Source organism: Poecilia reticulata, chromosome 20, assembly GCF_904066995.2.
Source record: "Poecilia reticulata chromosome 20, P_reticulata-male-v2, whole genome shotgun sequence".
Lineage (NCBI taxonomy): Eukaryota > Metazoa > Chordata > Actinopteri > Cyprinodontiformes > Poeciliidae > Poecilia > Poecilia reticulata.
In genome coordinates, this window is record NC_088849.1 from 10227431 (window position 1) to 10245022 (window position 17592).

Consider the following 17592-nt stretch of genomic DNA (forward strand, 5'->3'; position numbering starts at 1 on the left):
AAGAGTAGGGACTGACTACCATTGTTTTATAAAGGCCGCGGCTTTTGACTTATGGAAAAAGTAAACATCCATCCATTTTCTTGACACCCTTGTCCCTTAGTGGGGTGGGGAGGGTTGCTGGTGTCCATCTCCAGCTAACGTTCCGGGCGAGAGGCGGGGTCACCCTGGACAGATTGCCAGTCTGTCGCAGGGCAACACAGAGACACACAGGACAAACAACCATGCACACACACATTCACACCTGGGGACAATTTAGACAGACTAATTTACCTGACAGTCATGTTCTTTTGGACTGTGGGAGGAAACCGGAGTACCCGGAGAAAACCCACGCACGCACAGGGAGAACATGCAAACTCCATGCAGAAAGACCGGGGCCGGGAATCGAACCCAGAACCTTCTTGCTGCAAGGCAACAGCTCTACTAACTGCGCCACTCTGCAGCCACAAAAAAGTAAACAGAAGTGAATAATTCACTCATAGTGAGCTCATAGTTTGGCACAGCACACGCAGAAGTACACTCTGCCACTGTTTTCTTGCACAATACTTTCTAACTAGCCTGGTTTTTGCTCAGACCAGGCCGTAATTGTAGCAAGAGCTATACATCTAAACTCTGCTGTAGTTTACCAATCTGTATAGCCACTAATGGTGGTTCTAATAATATTAACATTAGTACTAATACTCACATGATACTTTCCAAGAAAAGGTGCCTTTTTTTAAAGCTGCCACTGAAAAAGAAAGGAACTGAAAGGCTATTCTTGTTCACAGAAGACTTACACATTCAGACGCAAGATGCTATCTTGACAAGACATTTTGACGCCAAAATGCTTATAAGAGCCCACTTCATCTTTCACATGGTCAGACTTTGTACAAACCTCTCAAGCAAAGCTGTCTGAATCGTCCCAGTATTTTCTATACAGCAATAAATATCATATTCTCATCTGCAGCTGATAGACGGAAACGAGCAAAATCGACACCTGTTTTCACCTGGAGAACATAATAAATGATTAATAAATGTGAATGTTTTGTAGAAAACATTCATTCCAAAAGCATCTTCTGCTCTTTGCATATCTGAATATTTAATCTACTGTTCAGCAGTCAAGTTAGTCTGTGGCACTAAACACACCTAATAAGGTAAGACTGTGGCAGCAGCAAGATGTTAAAAAGGTAACTTCCTCTTTCTTGAGGTCAGGATGTGAAGGGGGGACAAATTAAAACAAGTCGATGTGTTTTTTTCCAATACACATTCAGAGAGGTTGCCTATTGGATCTGATGCTGATCAGCTCAATCGAGAATATTAACAGCGAGAAAAACTGATCCTTGGTAAGTTGGTGCTATGATTTCCACACTGAGATTTTAAACTGAGATTCTTTCATCTTAAAAAGAAGACAAGTCTTTTGGCGATATTTAAAAGTTGATTAAGTAAATCTGCACAGGCAGGAAGGTATGCTGATGGTTTTACTGTTTGAATTTTAACCCTCCTGTTATTTTGCGGGTCAAATTGACCCGTTTTAAAGTTTAAACATATTTTAAACTTTAATTTTTAATGGTTACAACAGTACAAAAAAAAAAACGTTAGTCATTTGTGTGTGCCACTATTGTCTGGACAACTCTAAAAAGGATTTTAAAGCCCCCTCCCTGCCCCAGCCTCCAGGTTGTGTGTTACGGCCCTGCGTTTGTTGTCAGAGCGCAGCTCACAACGCTCCTCATGTGGTTCCACAACTCAGATATCCTTCTGCACAGATTTGTGACACTTATCTTAATATTAATGGTTATAATGGCGTTTAGTTGCGCAACTTTACGTACTCGTTCATTCATGACGGTTTTCACGTTTTTTGCATGTTCATATTAGTCTTGCAGTTTTCTGAAGCTCGACGTCATTCAGACTTGACATTAACAAAGACACAGCGGGTCGGATCATCCGGGAATGGATAGACCTGGAAGGCCTGACTAAAACTACCTGGATGACGGACACATTCTGGGATTTATTATGGGTCTCTGTTTATTTCCAAGCCCAAATGAGTAACTTCACGCTCAAAAACGAGCCCAAAAAAGCGCAACCCGCGACTCATTAAATTTGCAAGCGACTTTAGAAACAGAAGAGGCCCAAAGCCGCTTATAACAATAGGACTTGGCGACAGAAACTCAAAGTAGTTCCTGTTTTCCCACCAATAAAATGCGCCTCTCCCTCCCTTGTTTACATTTCTGTCGCTGCTGATATTGTCGCATAGAAACGGCGGTCGCTCCACAAGACGCGTAGAGGAAATAAAATGTAATTACAAAACAAAATAGTAAGTGATTTCGAGAAGTAACTATAGTCTGACTACTGGATTTGAAATAGCAACGCGTTAGATTACTCGTTACTGAAAAAAGTGGTCCGACGTTACAAAGTTACAAAGTAATGTGTTACTGACATCACTGGTCAGAGTGTAATATACTTTTTTTTTTTTTTTCAAAAGATCAATTTTATAGATAATTATAGTTCTTTTGTGTGTAGGTTTCTTTTAAGTGGACATAAAAAATGTACATTACATTAAATTTTTTATGTTCAAATGACATAAATGCGTAAGTTGTCGTGGATCCTGTATTTGTGAGAAATAATAATAAAAAAAAACATCATTGCACAAATATTGATTGAACTAGATAGTATTGGAGTTAATAATCAAATACAAAAATGTTTTATTTTTGTTTCTGACACTATTGCATGATTAAACACTCCACGGGTCAAATTGACCACAAACACTATTGCTGTACCTCAGAAACAAACACAACAGGAGGGTAAAGACAGATGTGAAACAATGTAACGTACAGTTCAAATGCCTTAGCATTTGTTTTATTTTTATTGAAGGAGGACTATGAGACTAATGGCAGGTCTTCCTGGAAACACGCTGACCGTCAGGATGTTACTGAGTGTCGTCTTTCTTCCAGGTGAGATGTTTGTTCCCTTCCTTCCATTTGGAGACGTCACACGAATCACATCTCCACATGTTAACATGCTGCAGCTCAACTGGAGTTGAGGGATAATGAAGTTTCTCTGCTGACAGATGACTGTCGTTGACATTATGTTTATCTTTTTCTTTTTTTTTTTTTACAGGTGCTTTGGCTCTTTACTGTGATAACAAACCAGCGACCCTCAATATCATGGCACCAAACAACATTGAAGCTCTGAGTGGATCTTGTTTGGAGATCCCATGTAGTTTTACTACAAATCATCCTAAATTTAACAAGGCCATTAGTATCTATGGAGTTTGGATGAAACGTAATTTAGACTTTGACTCTAATCCAAATGATGTAATTTTCAACAGCAGTAAGTCAGTGAACACCTATCCATTGGAGTTAAGTGGAAACCTGTCAGAGAAAAACTGCACCACTCTGTTTCCTGATTTAAACTCAAGTCATGCAGACATATACTTCTTCAGGATTGAGAACGGACCGTTCAGAGCAACAAGCTGCGCTCATCCTCTCACTATAACAGTTAAAGGTAAGATAACTTCCTTTTAAATATTTTATTCTATTTCTAAATCCTAATTGTGGTGATTTATGACTTAGAGTTATCAGTCAGATATGGCAATTCATCATGACATCATAAATATAAAGAAGATAAGCATGAGATGAAGAGGATTAATTATTGTTAAACAGTCATTTATTGCTTCAGCAGAATTGCATAGGGTTACAATTACTGATCTGATCAGGAAAGTTGCTGATAAAAAAAAAAACTGACAAAAAACTGACATGCTCTATATGACAGGTATGTAATAACCAAGTTCCAGGTCTGACTAACTCTATTGCTTGTTCATCTATAGATACAAAGGGGAGGAATCACATTCAGTGCTCTTCTGAAAAAAAAATATATATATATATATAAAAATATAAATCATTGTCTAGTGCACAGGTGTCAAACTCAAGGCCCGGTTGCCACATCTGGCCCCCTGTAATTTTTTAATGTGGCCCTCTAGACTCTAAATTACTTCAATAAGTCCTTCCAGTTTTTCACAAATCTGCAAGATTCACACAAAATAAATAAATCTTTTTTTTTCTGATTTTACTGCATAATTTCTCAAAGTGAGTTTAAGTCATTGCTGTTTCAGCCTTACTAGATGTCAAGTCATAGTCCATAAATGATACGGCAAGTAATTAAAAGTCAAATTTAACATCACACATCAGTGCAAATATTGTAAAAAAAATTATTACAAACATTTCTTAATGGGCACCACAGAATCTGCAAAAAACCAAACAAATCAACAACACTAAAACAATCACAAAATCCTGGAGGAACCACTATGTATTTTTTAACTGTTTAATTGATTTTATCAATACATTCTGGCACAACCGGCCCTTTAAGAGAATTAGGATTTTTGATGTGACCCAAGATGAAAATGAGTTCAGACACCCCTGGTCTAGTGTATTTGCAAAGAACCTGTGTGTAAAATTTGACCACAGCTCATACAAAAGCAACATTAGATTAGACAGATTATAAAGCAGTTAACAAATAAAAATGTGTAAATATACTTAATACTATATTAACAATAGCATTTGTCCTTTTTTTTCTTTGCATATAGCTTTGTTTATTCTTTTATTACACTATGTTCAATACAATCAAACTACTACTATAACTACTTAGGCTTTTATTTGTGCTATTATATATTTGTAACTCTAAGATATAGGAATAAGAGCTCTTGGGAGCCACCTTGTGGGCTGATAAATCTATGCAGCAGATTTGCAGCAAATCATATTTGGATCCATTTACTGTCGAACTCTTTTCATCAGTTCTTTTTTCTCTTTTTTTATTGTCATTGCATGTATTGTTATTCCCAGATTCTCCTTGGAGTCCCAGCATTAATGTTCCCTCTGACCTGAAGGAGCATCAGTCTGTCACTGTAACCTGCTCAGCTTTCACTCCCTGTCCAAACTCACCTCCTGAACTCACCTGGAATCTCCAACAAGACTCTCTCAGTCAATCAGAGAAAAACACAGATGGAACCTTTACAACTAAAATCCAGGAGATCATCACTCTGTCAGACACACATGATGGATACAACATCACATGTTCTGCCAGATATCCTGTGATTGGAGGAAACAAGACAGTAGAGACAGAAGTGACTCTCAATGTTTCATGTAAGTGATCCTGTCAGCAGGTCATGGTTCAGCTGTTTCTGATCCATAAAGTTCATGTGTGTCTGATTTTCCACAGATGCTCCTAGAAACACCTCAGCATCCATCGAGTCATCAGGTAGCTGGGTGGAGCTGAGCTGCTACAGCAGAGCCAAACCTCCACCCAGATTCACCTGGTTCAGGAGCAGCAAACATGGAGACGTAAAAGTGTCTGTGGATCAGATTTACAATCTCCAGATGATCAACATGACAAATATAGAAAGTTATTTTTGTGTGGCTGCAAATATTCTTGGCAATCAGACATCATCATGGATTCACTTGAAAAATAAAGGTAACATCTGAGTTTCATTTCTGTTTTTTTCTGCTTCTCCATATCACTGTAACCTTCATAAAGATGGGGTTTTATATTTCACTGTACAGCCTTCACTGTCGTATACTGCTATACCTTATTTGTCATGTGTTTGTTGTTGTGTTTCACTTTCCAAGAAACGGGGATGCAGACAGTTCTTGCTTCAGTTGTTCTTTTGCTCATTTGCTTTGGGCTCATCTCCTTGGTTTTCTCAGTTTGGTGAGTATAAACAAGCGGCTTCCTCAGGTGTAGTTGAAGGTGCCCAGCCTGTGGTGCCCTGGGCAGAGTTCTTCATCACATTTACATATACAGATGCAACGACATGCGTCAGTAAAAAAAAAAAGTCAGGCTGTTAAAATAAATAAATTAATAAATAACATCAGAATTATTCTACCACTGTAATATCTTTCCAGTGTATTCAAGTCCAGACATCGGACTCCCCAACAGACTCAGGTCGGTAAATGGGATTAAACCTGTACGTTACGTTACATTTGACACCATCAGCATAACGTGAAATATTTGTGTACGTTTTTTTTTTTCTCCATAGGCTGAACCCAACGAGGATGTTACAGTTCAAATGCCTCCTGATAAAACTGAAGAACTCCATTACGAGGACATGAGCAAGGTCAAAAAGTTCAGGCCGAGAAACTCCTCAGTGCAGACTGCTGACAGTTCGGAGGATATTTACATTGAAATGAAGCAGCAATAATAGCTGTTGTGCGATCACAGAAATGTACTTTTTTGTCTTTACATTATGTCAGTTCATTATTATTCTCATTTTTTGTTGTACACAGTTTCATCATAGTTTTGTCATTTTATTATAATAGGGCATTTTGGCTTTTTTGGTGGCTTTCTTCTAGCTGATGAAGTTTGATCGACTTCCCATCATGTCTGCCACAACTCTTATGTTTTGTTTTGTTTTTTTTAAGAAATTGACTTTTAATCTATTAGATCATTTTTATTTCTGATATCACAAGAACACAAAAACTCCACTGATATTCTGGTGAAAATTCAGTTTTTTCTGCCTTTAAGGTTCAAAGAACTGGTCTCCTGAGTTGCATGGTGGTTGGACTTTCCTATCATGTCAATTCTTATAATACTAGCATAAAATTGCTTGAACAGATGAATGCGGCGCCTTCAAGGATCTGTAAAATCTTCCCAAGGATGAACCAGACTTGTGCAGCTGCTCGACTCTCTTCCTGATGTCTTGGGCTGATTGCTTAGACTTTCCCATCATGTCAAACAAGAAATCAAAACGTTTCAGGTGTGATCAGTTAACCTATGAGGAGTGAGTGGAAGGAAACCCAAATGGTTTGATCCGAGTCACACGTCTTAAAAGACGATTATCCCTGACACTGACTGAATGTGTGTAAAGTTTATAATTCAGGGAAACTTGCAAAAAAGAAAACGCTCTCGCTAAGTTATCTGGAATTTAGCAAATAATAATAATTCTGACCATTCCAGCTAAGCTAAAACAGGAAAGGTTTGCTTGGATTTAATTTCAGTACCTGAGAAAAACAAGTGTTTGTGTCTTATTATTCAATGTGTGTAAATATCTGGTTTCAACTATCATTAATTAATTATGTAAAAAGGTTATATAAATATGTATTTACATACTGCATCTTTAGATATTGACATTGCTAACCACTGTATCTTAATGCCTCTCTTTTTGATGCACATAGCTAATATATAAAGTTAAACCTGAAATTATTCATGCTTCGTGTAAATGTGTCTTGGTTGCTGCCAGTGTGATATGAAAGTATTAACTGCAGTATAAAAAACCAAATAGCATCAACACTGTTTGTTTCTCTGTTGTTTCCTGTCTACAGGTCACAAAAGAAGCAGAGTGATGGAGGCACAGGCATCGTGAAAATAAAGATGTAAACTTCAATCAGCAGTGGAGAATTTCTTCTTCCCTACTTTATCACATAACTCCTTTACTTGTAATGTATTCTTTCAAAGATTTAGCCATGCAGGCAAATATTTAAATAATTATTTTGTTCAAAATAAGGAAATTAAAATATCAGCTATGTTTTGGGTGTTGCTTTCACTGAATCAATGCAAAATAAACAGCAGACAGATCTGCCAACAACTGATTATGTCATCCAGGACAATGTTACTGTGAAATATCATCTCTGTCGTCCAGTAACAGCTTTCGGTCAGATTTTTCTTTTTGTTGCTGGAGATTTTTCCTGCTCAGAATCTGCAACAACTCTTTCGAGTTACTTGTATATTGCGAGTTTGTGTAACGTTTAATGGCGCTTTTGGAAAGATAAAGTGTTTCTGAATTTAATTGTTGACTTACTTCCTCTACCGAGGCTTCAAATAAATGTCTCACACATACAGCAACAACTTCCCCCTTTCAGACTTTGCTGTCAAAGCCGTGTTCGTTGCTGCTGCTGGTTTCAGCAGGTGAATTTAGTCGACCAAGAAGATTAAAAAAGCGGTTTGTCATATTTCTTCCAGTTCGGTTGACATCTAAATTGTTCTTAGCCTAAGAACAGACGGCACCACTTAATAGAGTCTATCATATCCACAAAGTCTTTTACCAGGAGATTCTCGGGATCAAACACAATTAAAATCTGATCAGATCATGATCCAGAATCATCAACTATTTGTTTCTTCTGTGATCCAGTGGAATGTCTATAATTTTATATAAAAGTAGAACATAGTAGAGTATTTGATATAACAAGGGGAAGCCACTACATTTCATTTACACTTAAGTTTTTGCTTCTGTTTTTTTTTTTTTTTTAATTCATAACTATTTACTGAGAAGTAAATAGTTCTCAAATGAAAGGAACCATCTGATTGCGTGCGGCAAAAGTGTCAAACCTTTCAAGAATTCATCAAATATAATTCAGTTTCGTGACAAAAACTTCCCTTGTGAATGTTCAGTCGCTCTTCAAACAGTTGCAATCACTGTTTGGCCGTACATAAGTGGACGACAACAAGCTGGCATCCTCTTTTACACAAGAATGAAGGCTTACTGCTGCAGCTTGCCTGCACAGGACAGAAGCTTTTAAACAAACAGCTGACTGAGAGATTTATTTGGTAAGAAAGTCTCTTTTTGTCACTTTTCATTCTGAACTACATTTAAATAAAAAATGCATTTGTTTAATAGTTTATGAAAGTTCTCTCAAAGAATATAATGTTGATATAAGGAGACTAAATGCTTTATCAAGACTTGTGCTTCATGTTTCCAGTTTGAAGAATGACGAGACTGATTGCAGCTTTATCTGAGAATATAATGACAGTCAGTATGCTACTGAGTGTCGTCTTTCTTCCAGGTGAGCTGTTTTTTTATTCATTTACTTTGATTAGTGCTTAGTAAAGCTTCTCTCCAGGAAGATTATGCTCCATGTTATGTTCACCATTAGTTTGTGTTTACAGGTGTTTTGGCAGATTGTGGTAATGTAAACCCAGGCCTCTTGATTACCACACCAGTCCAGAACGAGGCACTCAGTGGATCTTGTTTGCATGTCCCATGTAGCTTTGAAACACACAATGGATTTACTATAAAAGGAGAAGCTTTAGGAGTATGGATTAAAAGTGACAAGAATATCTACGCGACCTCAGACGGAGTTAACGGCTACCCAATAAAAATTACTGGAGACTTGAATCAATTCAACTGCACCACCCTGTTTTCTGATGTAAACACAAATGTTCAGGGCTTTTACTTCTTAAGACTTGACAACAGTAACAGCAGGGCAACAGCGTGTGCTGCTCCTCTCCAGGTAAACGTTAGAGGTAAGAGTGTTATTTTGAATGCCTCATAAAGTTCTTAGTCGACACTGAAATCAGGTAGTGCTTTGCATTCAAGGCATTTTAGTTGTAAAGGTTCCATTGTAAAAGGTTTTGCATTGGAAACTTGAATTACGTCTGTGCCATGGGTGTAAATGAGTCATCTGAGTACAAATTAAAGGGAGATCAGTTAGAGAATATAACACCAATTCGATGAGCATCAGAAGGGGTTTTTAGTGCTTTTTTTTATATTGATAAAAGGAAAAAAGTTTCAAAATGTTTCATTTGTCATATCCTGTATATCTTACTCCCACGTTATTTCGGCTTCCAGTAATTTCAGACCAAATTCAATGACATTTTCACAAATTTGAATGCAAAGTTTTGAATAAATTGCTTGAAAAAATATATATATATATATTGTTTGAAATAATGAAGTATTTTAATGTGTTTGTTTTTAAAAATCTACATCAATGTGAATTTACAGATTCTCCTTGGAGTCCCAGCATTAATCTCTCTGTTGGTGACCTGAAGGAGCATCAGTCTGTCACTGTAACCTGCTCAGCTTTCACTCCCTGTCCAAACTCACCTCCTGAACTCACCTGGAATCTCCAACAAGACTCTCTCAGTCAAATAGAGAAAAACACAGATGGAACAACTAAAATCCAGGAGAACATCACTCTGTCAGACACACATGATGGATACAACATCACATGTTCTGCCAGATATCCTGTGATTGGAGGAAACAAGACAGCAGAGACAGAAGTGACTCTCAGTGTTTCATGTAAGTGATCCTATCAGCAGGTCATGGTTCAGCTGTTTCTGATCAATAAAGTTCATGTGTCTCATTTTCCTCAGATGCTCCTAGAAACACCTCAGCATCCATCAGTCCATCAGGTTTGGTGTCAGCAGGTAGCTGGGTGGAGCTGAGCTGCTCCAGCAGAGCCAAACCTCCACCCAGATTCACCTGGTTCAGGATCAGTGAACATGGAGACATGAATGTGTCTGTGGAGCAAGTTTACAGCTTCAATGCATCTGAGGGAGGAAAGTTTTACTGCGTGGCTTCAAATGACCTGGGTCAAATCAACTCATCTGTGATCCTCCTTTCGATTAAAGCTGGTTTGATAAATGGTATTCAAAACTACAGTATATGTTGTGTTTTTGTGAACTTTCTTGTGCTGAGTCCATATGACTCAATCCTTCATGTTAATTTCATTTCATCTGTTTTGTCTTTTGTATTTTTAACTACAATCGTTGACACATTGAACACATGCTTTTCAAGTAACAATTGTTTTTTTCTTCTGGTGACAGGGGATTTAAAGTTTTTAATTCCACTTCTGGCTTTGATCGTCATCTCTGTGCTCATCTGTCTGTTGATCTCTGTTTGGTGAGTATGAATGTTTTTTGTTTTGTTTTATTTGTAGATGCATGGGATTGTTAAGATGATCTGCTAGGTAAAGTAAAACAAATATGTGCGTCACATATTTTCAGAATAACCAAAAAAATAAAACATAAATAATCAGCTGGGGAAAATTGATATTGCATTCAGCAGGGCTAACAAAAACATACAACTAGTAACTAATCAAACAATAAAACAAACAAAAATAAGTCATCAAAATGCAAATCCAGGATCCCGACAGTATGTATGACAACCTCACATTTTTGCACAACTCTTGGCAAATCAGTTTTTTAGATCTTTCTAAAGAATGACATTTCACTTCTTTTTTACCAAAAGTTTTATGTTTTACTTGAGGAAACTGATTTGAGTGACTTTAACTTGTCCCTCATCAGCACAAGCTTTCGTTCATTTGCACCAAAATTCAGAATACAAATGCAACTCTGTCAAAGACGCATTTGAGAGAGAAATACAAACGTATTGCACTATTTATTGTATTGTATTTACACTTCTTGCTGTGTCCATCAGTCGCCTGTCAGTTTTGTCAGCAGACTTTTTCAATTGGATTTTAATCTGATCTTATTTTTATGAAGTTCATCTTTTAAAGCCCATTTCAGACCAGCCTTGACACTCTTAATCTCTGTCTCCGTGTTGTCCTCTGTAACGTCTTGCAGGTGCTCAAGGTCCAAACGTTTAACTCCACAAAAGACTCAGGTGGGGAAACGTTCAACACTGCACTGAGGTTTCACTCGGAGGTTTGTGACAGCATCAAAATGAACTTTTTTTTTCCCACAGAGTCAAACTGGTGAAGAAGTTTATGCTGAAAAAGGAGCCAATAAACCAGAAGAAGCACTCCAATACGTGGAAGTAAACTTCTTTAAGAAAAAACCTGAAGCTCCTTCTGACTCAGTGCAGGAAAGCGAACAGCAGGAGACGGTGTACGCACAGGTCAAAGCGCCGGGCGCAGGAAACGGAAAACATTCCGTAGATTGATGAGGCAAATACTTTGGAAAGTGTGTGTCATGTTACACCCGGCCATGGTACTGACAATCAAACATGGGGTGGTAGTGTGAGGGTTTGCAGCTGCTTTTTTTCTTTCTATTTTCATTTTTTTTTTAGAGGATTTTCTTTAATTTTGGTGGCCTTTGTTTTTGAGAAAGGGAGAAGACATGCAACTACAGTCTATCATATCTTATACTTAACCAAAAGTATGGGGCGTGCCCTTCAGGCAGAGTGCAGAGTTAAGTTTTTATTATTATTATTATTATTAAAATAGAAACAAATTTTCCTCAGACTTCAAAGTTCTTAGTTTGTTCATGTTACTCAGAGGCCTGGTGTTGTGCAGAAGAACAAGTGGGCCATAAAAAGTACCAGTATCGTTACTATATTAGAAACACTGGAGAAGCCTCCACCGCCTCAAACAAACCTAACAGAAACAAAGAGGTTTTTACCTGTTGTCTGTTTGTCTCCATCTGCTGGATTCTCTCCTTCACGTCATGAGTTTACTGGTTGATTGCCTTTCGAGTCTTGAACTTGAGCACATTTTTGATATTGTAAATCTGAAAATCCGTGTTACGTTTCTATGTCTGTAATGGAAGCAAATGTTCTCCAATGACTGTCAGAGTTTTGTTTTCTTATGCTTGCAATTTTTTTTATGTTTCACCCATTATTTATGTTGAAACAAATTTCTACGATATGGCTGTTTTTTGTATTTTTTTAAAAGTTATTTTTGTCACTTTCTTGCCATTTAGATTACAAAAAATGAAATACTCAAGAGCTTTGAATGTTGTCCCCTTTTTGCTTCTCAAGAAAACAGTTTAAACAGATTAAAATTATGACTGAATATATTAGCTATAAATGTTCTTTACCATACAGAATTACTTTATGGATGTGGCACAATGTGTAAATCTACACTGTCTTCTCATCTTCTATCAATTTTTCTCCAGAATATTTTGTTGGTGACGTTTCACTACTAACAATAAAGTTTAGTTCTTTCTTCATGAACTGTCAGAGTGAATATGAGCTGACTTATATCCCATGTATTCAGTCAATCCTGAAATATGGAAAATTTTAAGGCTTACAGGATCGTTTAAAGTGGTTCAAGTCTGTATCGTAAAAGCTTGAGGGTTTAGATTAGATATTATTTGCACGTGACTGTATTTCACTTGTCTGTCTGAGAGAAGTGGTCAGATGTATGCCATGTCATGTTGCAGACAAAAAGTTGTGAAAAACTATAAAAAAGAAGCAGAAAAGGGAAGTTGGTTGTCTGGTTTTGCTACGACCACTCTCTAGTTTTCCTGGTTGAAGTCTCTTCATAATGTCGACCGCCATTTTGAGGTACTTACAAAAAAAACAAACATTTTTTTTTAAAGAATCTCTATACTATTGAATAATAAATCTGTTAGTATATTGTCACAACCCTTTTGATGAACGTCATTCTTTGCAGGATTGTCATATTGATGAAACAGGAAAGTAACAACTTCTCTTTCTCTCACATGCAATAGGAGAACACAACTTAGCATACAGACGTAAGTCTTAGCTAAACATGGCCACACAATGACATGCATAGTTAGATATCATCTGCAGTTTGCACAAATTCTAACATTTAAGTCATTGTATGCATGGAAATCATCCAACAACTGGTGGCAAACAAGGATTCTATACAGCTGGTGCATTTCTTACAAAGTAAAATTTGTTCTAGTTTTAATTGTGCACTAAATATCCCTTCAGTGTCTATACTTTTTGACAAAAACGGTGCATAGGTCATCAACTTATGTTGCAAAAATCAATTGGTCATCCCACAGGATGTGCTATTGTCTGCAAAGTTTCAGGCATCCTTTGAGCAGACGCTAGATAGGAAAGAAAGGGGAAAAAAAAGTATTTTTTGTGATAATTTTGATAAAAAATCAACCATGAAGAGTTAGAATAGAAGTCGTCCTTACATCCTCTTTCACAAGACGGATGTCAGCAATAGTGACAGTCGCTTTTAAACAAAGAAGCTCGTTTGATCTCCTGCTGTGTGATTAAAATTTACCTGATTCACCACAAGATTTTATATTGGAAGTCAAACAATTTGGTAAGAAAATTAACCTTCATATAACTTTTCCAGCTTAAAATCTGTTTAGCACAGTCTGCTAAAAAGATCTATATACTCTTGCTTTCAAAGTTTGATTCAGAATGTGGGACATTCTATTTGTTTTTTGGTATTCAGTTTTGTTTATTGACTCATCAGAGTCTGATGGCGATTCTGACTGAGAACATGTTGACAGTCAACATGTTACTGAGTGTCTTCTTTCTTCCAGGTGAGATGTTTTTTCGCTTCCTTTCATTTGGAAAATGTGAGACATCACATGAATCATTTTAGTCTAAAACGTTTGATCCTGATGTTGCTTAAATGCTCACTGTGTAATTTGATGCAGCTGAACTGCAGTTTGTTGATCATGAAGTTTCTCTGCTGACAGATTTTGCTCCACTTTATGTTCATCTATAGTCTGTTTTTACAGGTGTCTTTGCTGAACGTTGTGGTGGTCATACAGCTGGCTTTATCGTTAAAACGCCAAATCCCCTTGTAGCACTGAGTGGATCGTGTTTGCAAGTCCCATGTAGCTTCACAATTAAAGATGGAGAAAACGATTTTAACAGAGGAGGAGAACAAGCATCTGCAGCATGGATTCCAAGTAATATGGATATTTTTGACATCAGTCAGGGAGTTAATAACCATGACATAAATATTACTGGAGACATCAAACAGAAAAACTGCACCACTGTGTTTTCTGATGTCAAGACAACACAAGAAACCAAATACTTCCTCAGAATAGAGAGAGGTGACTACAAGGCAACAGGCTGTTCTATTCCTCTTCAGATTAAAGTTCAAGGTAAGACTTTTACTCTACACACCTTCACAGAGTTATAGAAATAAATTGGTTGCAATTATATTTTAATTAACATTCACATTACCTGTTTATCTTTTATTGTTTATTTTATATTTACGTAAATTCTGTAATCCAGTATAGTTTGTGGTACATCAAACATCGTTAAGTTTTGAAGGACAGGAGTCCAATGTTTATTTCTTTTTTATAAAGACCAAGATTCATTTATAAAAATGACCTTGACCAACATTTTGCTTTTGCATACTTTATGTCAAACCCAATAGTTTTTTTTGGTGCTCTTCATAATTTCAGAGCAAATTTAGAGTCAGGTTTCACACATGCATTTTTGTTTCTGTGGTAAATGTTAATGCATGAATTAATGTTTAATCACATTGGAAAAAGATGCCTTAAAAAGAGCCGCAAGAGTTTTTCCATCCAATATGTTTGTGGCATATTTTAGATTAGTTAGAATTAAAAAAAAAAAAAAGAAAAACAAATAACTTTAACAAAACTTTTAAAACATTGTTGGTTTCTTATTAATGACATGTAAGTGAGCTGATTTCTTTCAGGAATATTTAGGCAGGTGGTTACAGGTCAAGCAAGGGTCACTGCAGGCAGGCAAAGGACAATGATCTAATATTCAGATCATTATATTAGAATGATGTCAAACAAGATGAACATAGTGAGTTTGCCCATAGTTATCTTCCTGCCCTAAATAGATCATTTTCTGACATATAGCATGATATGACATACATTGTTGGAGTTCTAAATAGGTACTCAATTAATTCTCCTTACTATCAATATGCATTGTTTAAGCACTTTTCAGAATAATACAAAATGAGTCATGTAATTTATGATTGCTGTTTCAGAGGAAGAGAGGCAGATTAGTTGGTCATTTACTGCTTTAGTCGTGTTCAGTCTGTCCCTGCTGGTTGTATTTATCTAAAGCACTGAGTCACAACTTCATCCACATATTCCTGTTCTCTTAAACTGGAGTTTAGAAATGTATTCATACCCCTCTACAGATACCTGGGCCCCATGTTAAATGATAATTTCTCTAAAACTAATCATTGATGTATTAATGTCTTTTCATTGTCCTACTAGATTAAATTTTTTTATCTTAAGATATATATGGAAAATGATTACCAGACAGTTGTTTAGTTACTCCAGAACTCCAAGAAATACAGAAAAAAAAACTAATTGCATGGAGGCTGTAAATGGTTAAAAGTGTCAAAGTACATTCGGAAATTATTTGTGACTATTTTTTTGTTACTATTTTTGTGAAACTCCAGATTCTCCTTGGAGTCCCAGCATTAATGTTCCCTCTGACCTGAAGGAGCATCAGTCTGTCACTGTAACCTGCTCAGCTTTCACTCCCTGTCCAAACTCACCTCCTGAACTCACCTGGAATCTCCAACAAGTCTCTGTTGTAAAAACAGAAAAAAACACAGATGGATCCTTTACAACTAAAATCCAGGAGAACATCACTCTGTCAGACACACATGATGGATACAACATCAGATGTTCTGCCAGATATCCTGTGATTGGAGGAGACAAGACAGCAGAGACAGAAGTGACTCTCAGTGTTTCATGTAAGTGATCCTGTCAGCAGGTCATGGTTCAGCTGTTTCTGATCAATAAAGTTCATGTGTGTCATTTTCCTCAGATGCTCCTAGAAACACCTTAGCATCCATCAGTCCATCAGGTTTGGTGTCAACAGGTAGCTGGGTGGAGCTGAGCTGCTCCAGCAGAGCCAAACCTCCACCCAGATTCACCTGGTTCAGGAACAGCAAAGATGGAGCCAGTAATGTGTCTGTGGGGCAGGTTTACAGCTTCAATGCCTCTGAGGGAGGAGATTATTACTGTGTGGCTACAAATCATCTGGGTCATCAGCAATCATCAGTGGTCCAAATTAGCATTGAAGGTAATTACTAAGTGATATTAAGAACTGTAAGACCAAGGCCATGTGATGATGTCCATGTCAGTATTGATGTTTGGTGTGTGTATTGTTTTAGTACCAAACTAGAAACATTAATTACATTTCTTCTGATGTGCTCTAAAAATAATTTTTACTCCTTTTAAAATGCACATTTGTTTAAACTTTATTTCTCTTTTCTATGAACAGGGAGTTTTCCGTTTTTGATCGTATTTCTCACAGTGATTGTTGCCATTGTGCTCATCTGGCTGCTGATCTTGGTCTGGTGAGTGCCATAAACAGATTTATTAATCCTCATACGATGTTGGATGATCTGTGTGCCCTGACGTCTTAGCAAATGCCCATTTAATATGTTTTTACACTTGTTTCAGTCTCCACTATCTTAGATCTTAGCTTCAATCTGATCTGATCTGATCTTGATCCTCCAAAGTCATTCTTGTCCTCCCTCTCAGTTTGTGTTGGTACCTTAAATAACCAGCAGACTTATTCTGACAGATCCTAAATGTCTTCCAGGTGGTTCAAATTCAAACACTCATCTTCACAGCACACTCAGGTAGGGACTCGTTCAACGTCCTCGTTTAGCAACGCATCATTTCAAGATTTGTGGCGGCATTTGAAAGAAATCTGCATTTTTGTTCTTCACAGAGTGAAAACGATGAGAACATTTACGTTGAAATGTTAGGCAATAAACAAGATCAGGAGCTCTTTTATGAAGAAGTCCACTTCCAAAGGGGAAGAGCTGAAGCTGCTGCTGTCTCACTGCAGGACGGCGGACAGCAGGACGTAGTTTACGCTCAGGTCAAAGTGTCCGACCCGGCAAACGGCTCGGCACGAACCGTTAACAGTCCGGAGTCTCTCTACGCAGAAGTGAAGACAAAATAACCTTATATACATACAGATTATGTGATATTACCTCATGTTCAAGTATTAGATGTCAAAGAATGGAGCAGGCAAAAATAAATGTTAAACTAGAAAATTCCTGCAGAAATTTTAAAGGGGCATGCCAAAGTGTGCCCGTCGGCTTTGACGCAGCGCTATGATGTTAAAAATTAGCATTAATGCTAAAGAAAGCTGCAACGTAGTCAATAACCTGTGGAGAGGCAGAAGCATGTTTAATAAACTGTAGTTGTACCATTCATTATGTTAGAATTGATGCATAAGCTAAAATTAGCCAATATGCTAATGTTAGCTTAAAT

General features: G+C 37.2%; 3 protein-coding genes across 5 annotated transcripts; all 3 read left to right on the top strand.

The window, feature by feature from the left end:
* The first annotated feature begins 1178 nt into the window (after nucleotides 1–1178).
* On the top strand, nucleotides 1179–8196 carry LOC103482498 (myelin-associated glycoprotein-like). 2 transcript variants are annotated; one of them, XM_081601604.1, is made up of 9 exons: nucleotides 1179–1319; nucleotides 2845–2924; nucleotides 3091–3477; nucleotides 4812–5111; nucleotides 5188–5439; nucleotides 5595–5676; nucleotides 5871–5910; nucleotides 6005–6082; nucleotides 7287–8196. In XM_081601604.1, exons 2-9 carry the CDS (start codon nucleotides 2852–2854, stop codon nucleotides 7305–7307), a joined length of 1233 nt encoding a protein of 410 aa, XP_081457730.1. In that variant the 5' UTR covers nucleotides 1179–1319; nucleotides 2845–2851; the 3' UTR covers nucleotides 7308–8196. The 2 variants fall into 2 exon arrangements, with proteins under 2 accessions (XP_081457730.1, XP_081457729.1); XM_081601603.1 differs by lacking the exon at nucleotides 7287–8196 and having other exon boundaries at nucleotides 6005–7263.
* Nucleotides 8197–10105: 1909 nt separating this feature from the next.
* On the top strand, nucleotides 10106–13083 carry LOC145549377 (uncharacterized). The gene is made up of 4 exons (XM_081601605.1): nucleotides 10106–10326; nucleotides 10507–10582; nucleotides 11266–11305; nucleotides 11387–13083. Exons 1-4 carry the CDS (start codon nucleotides 10191–10193, stop codon nucleotides 11582–11584), a joined length of 450 nt encoding a protein of 149 aa, XP_081457731.1. The 5' UTR covers nucleotides 10106–10190; the 3' UTR covers nucleotides 11585–13083.
* Nucleotides 13084–13195: 112 nt separating this feature from the next.
* Nucleotides 13196–17366, top strand: LOC103456540 (sialic acid-binding Ig-like lectin 10). 2 transcript variants are annotated; one of them, XM_081601597.1, is made up of 7 exons: nucleotides 13196–13893; nucleotides 14095–14466; nucleotides 15753–16052; nucleotides 16127–16384; nucleotides 16586–16661; nucleotides 16910–16949; nucleotides 17042–17366. In XM_081601597.1, the coding sequence occupies exons 1-7, from the start codon at nucleotides 13830–13832 to the stop codon at nucleotides 17276–17278; spliced, it is 1347 nt and encodes a 448-aa protein (XP_081457723.1). In that variant the 5' UTR covers nucleotides 13196–13829; the 3' UTR covers nucleotides 17279–17366. The 2 variants fall into 2 exon arrangements, with proteins under 2 accessions (XP_081457723.1, XP_081457725.1); XM_081601599.1 differs by lacking the exon at nucleotides 13196–13893 and having other exon boundaries at nucleotides 13940–14466.
* The last annotated feature ends 226 nt before the right edge of the window (nucleotides 17367–17592 follow it).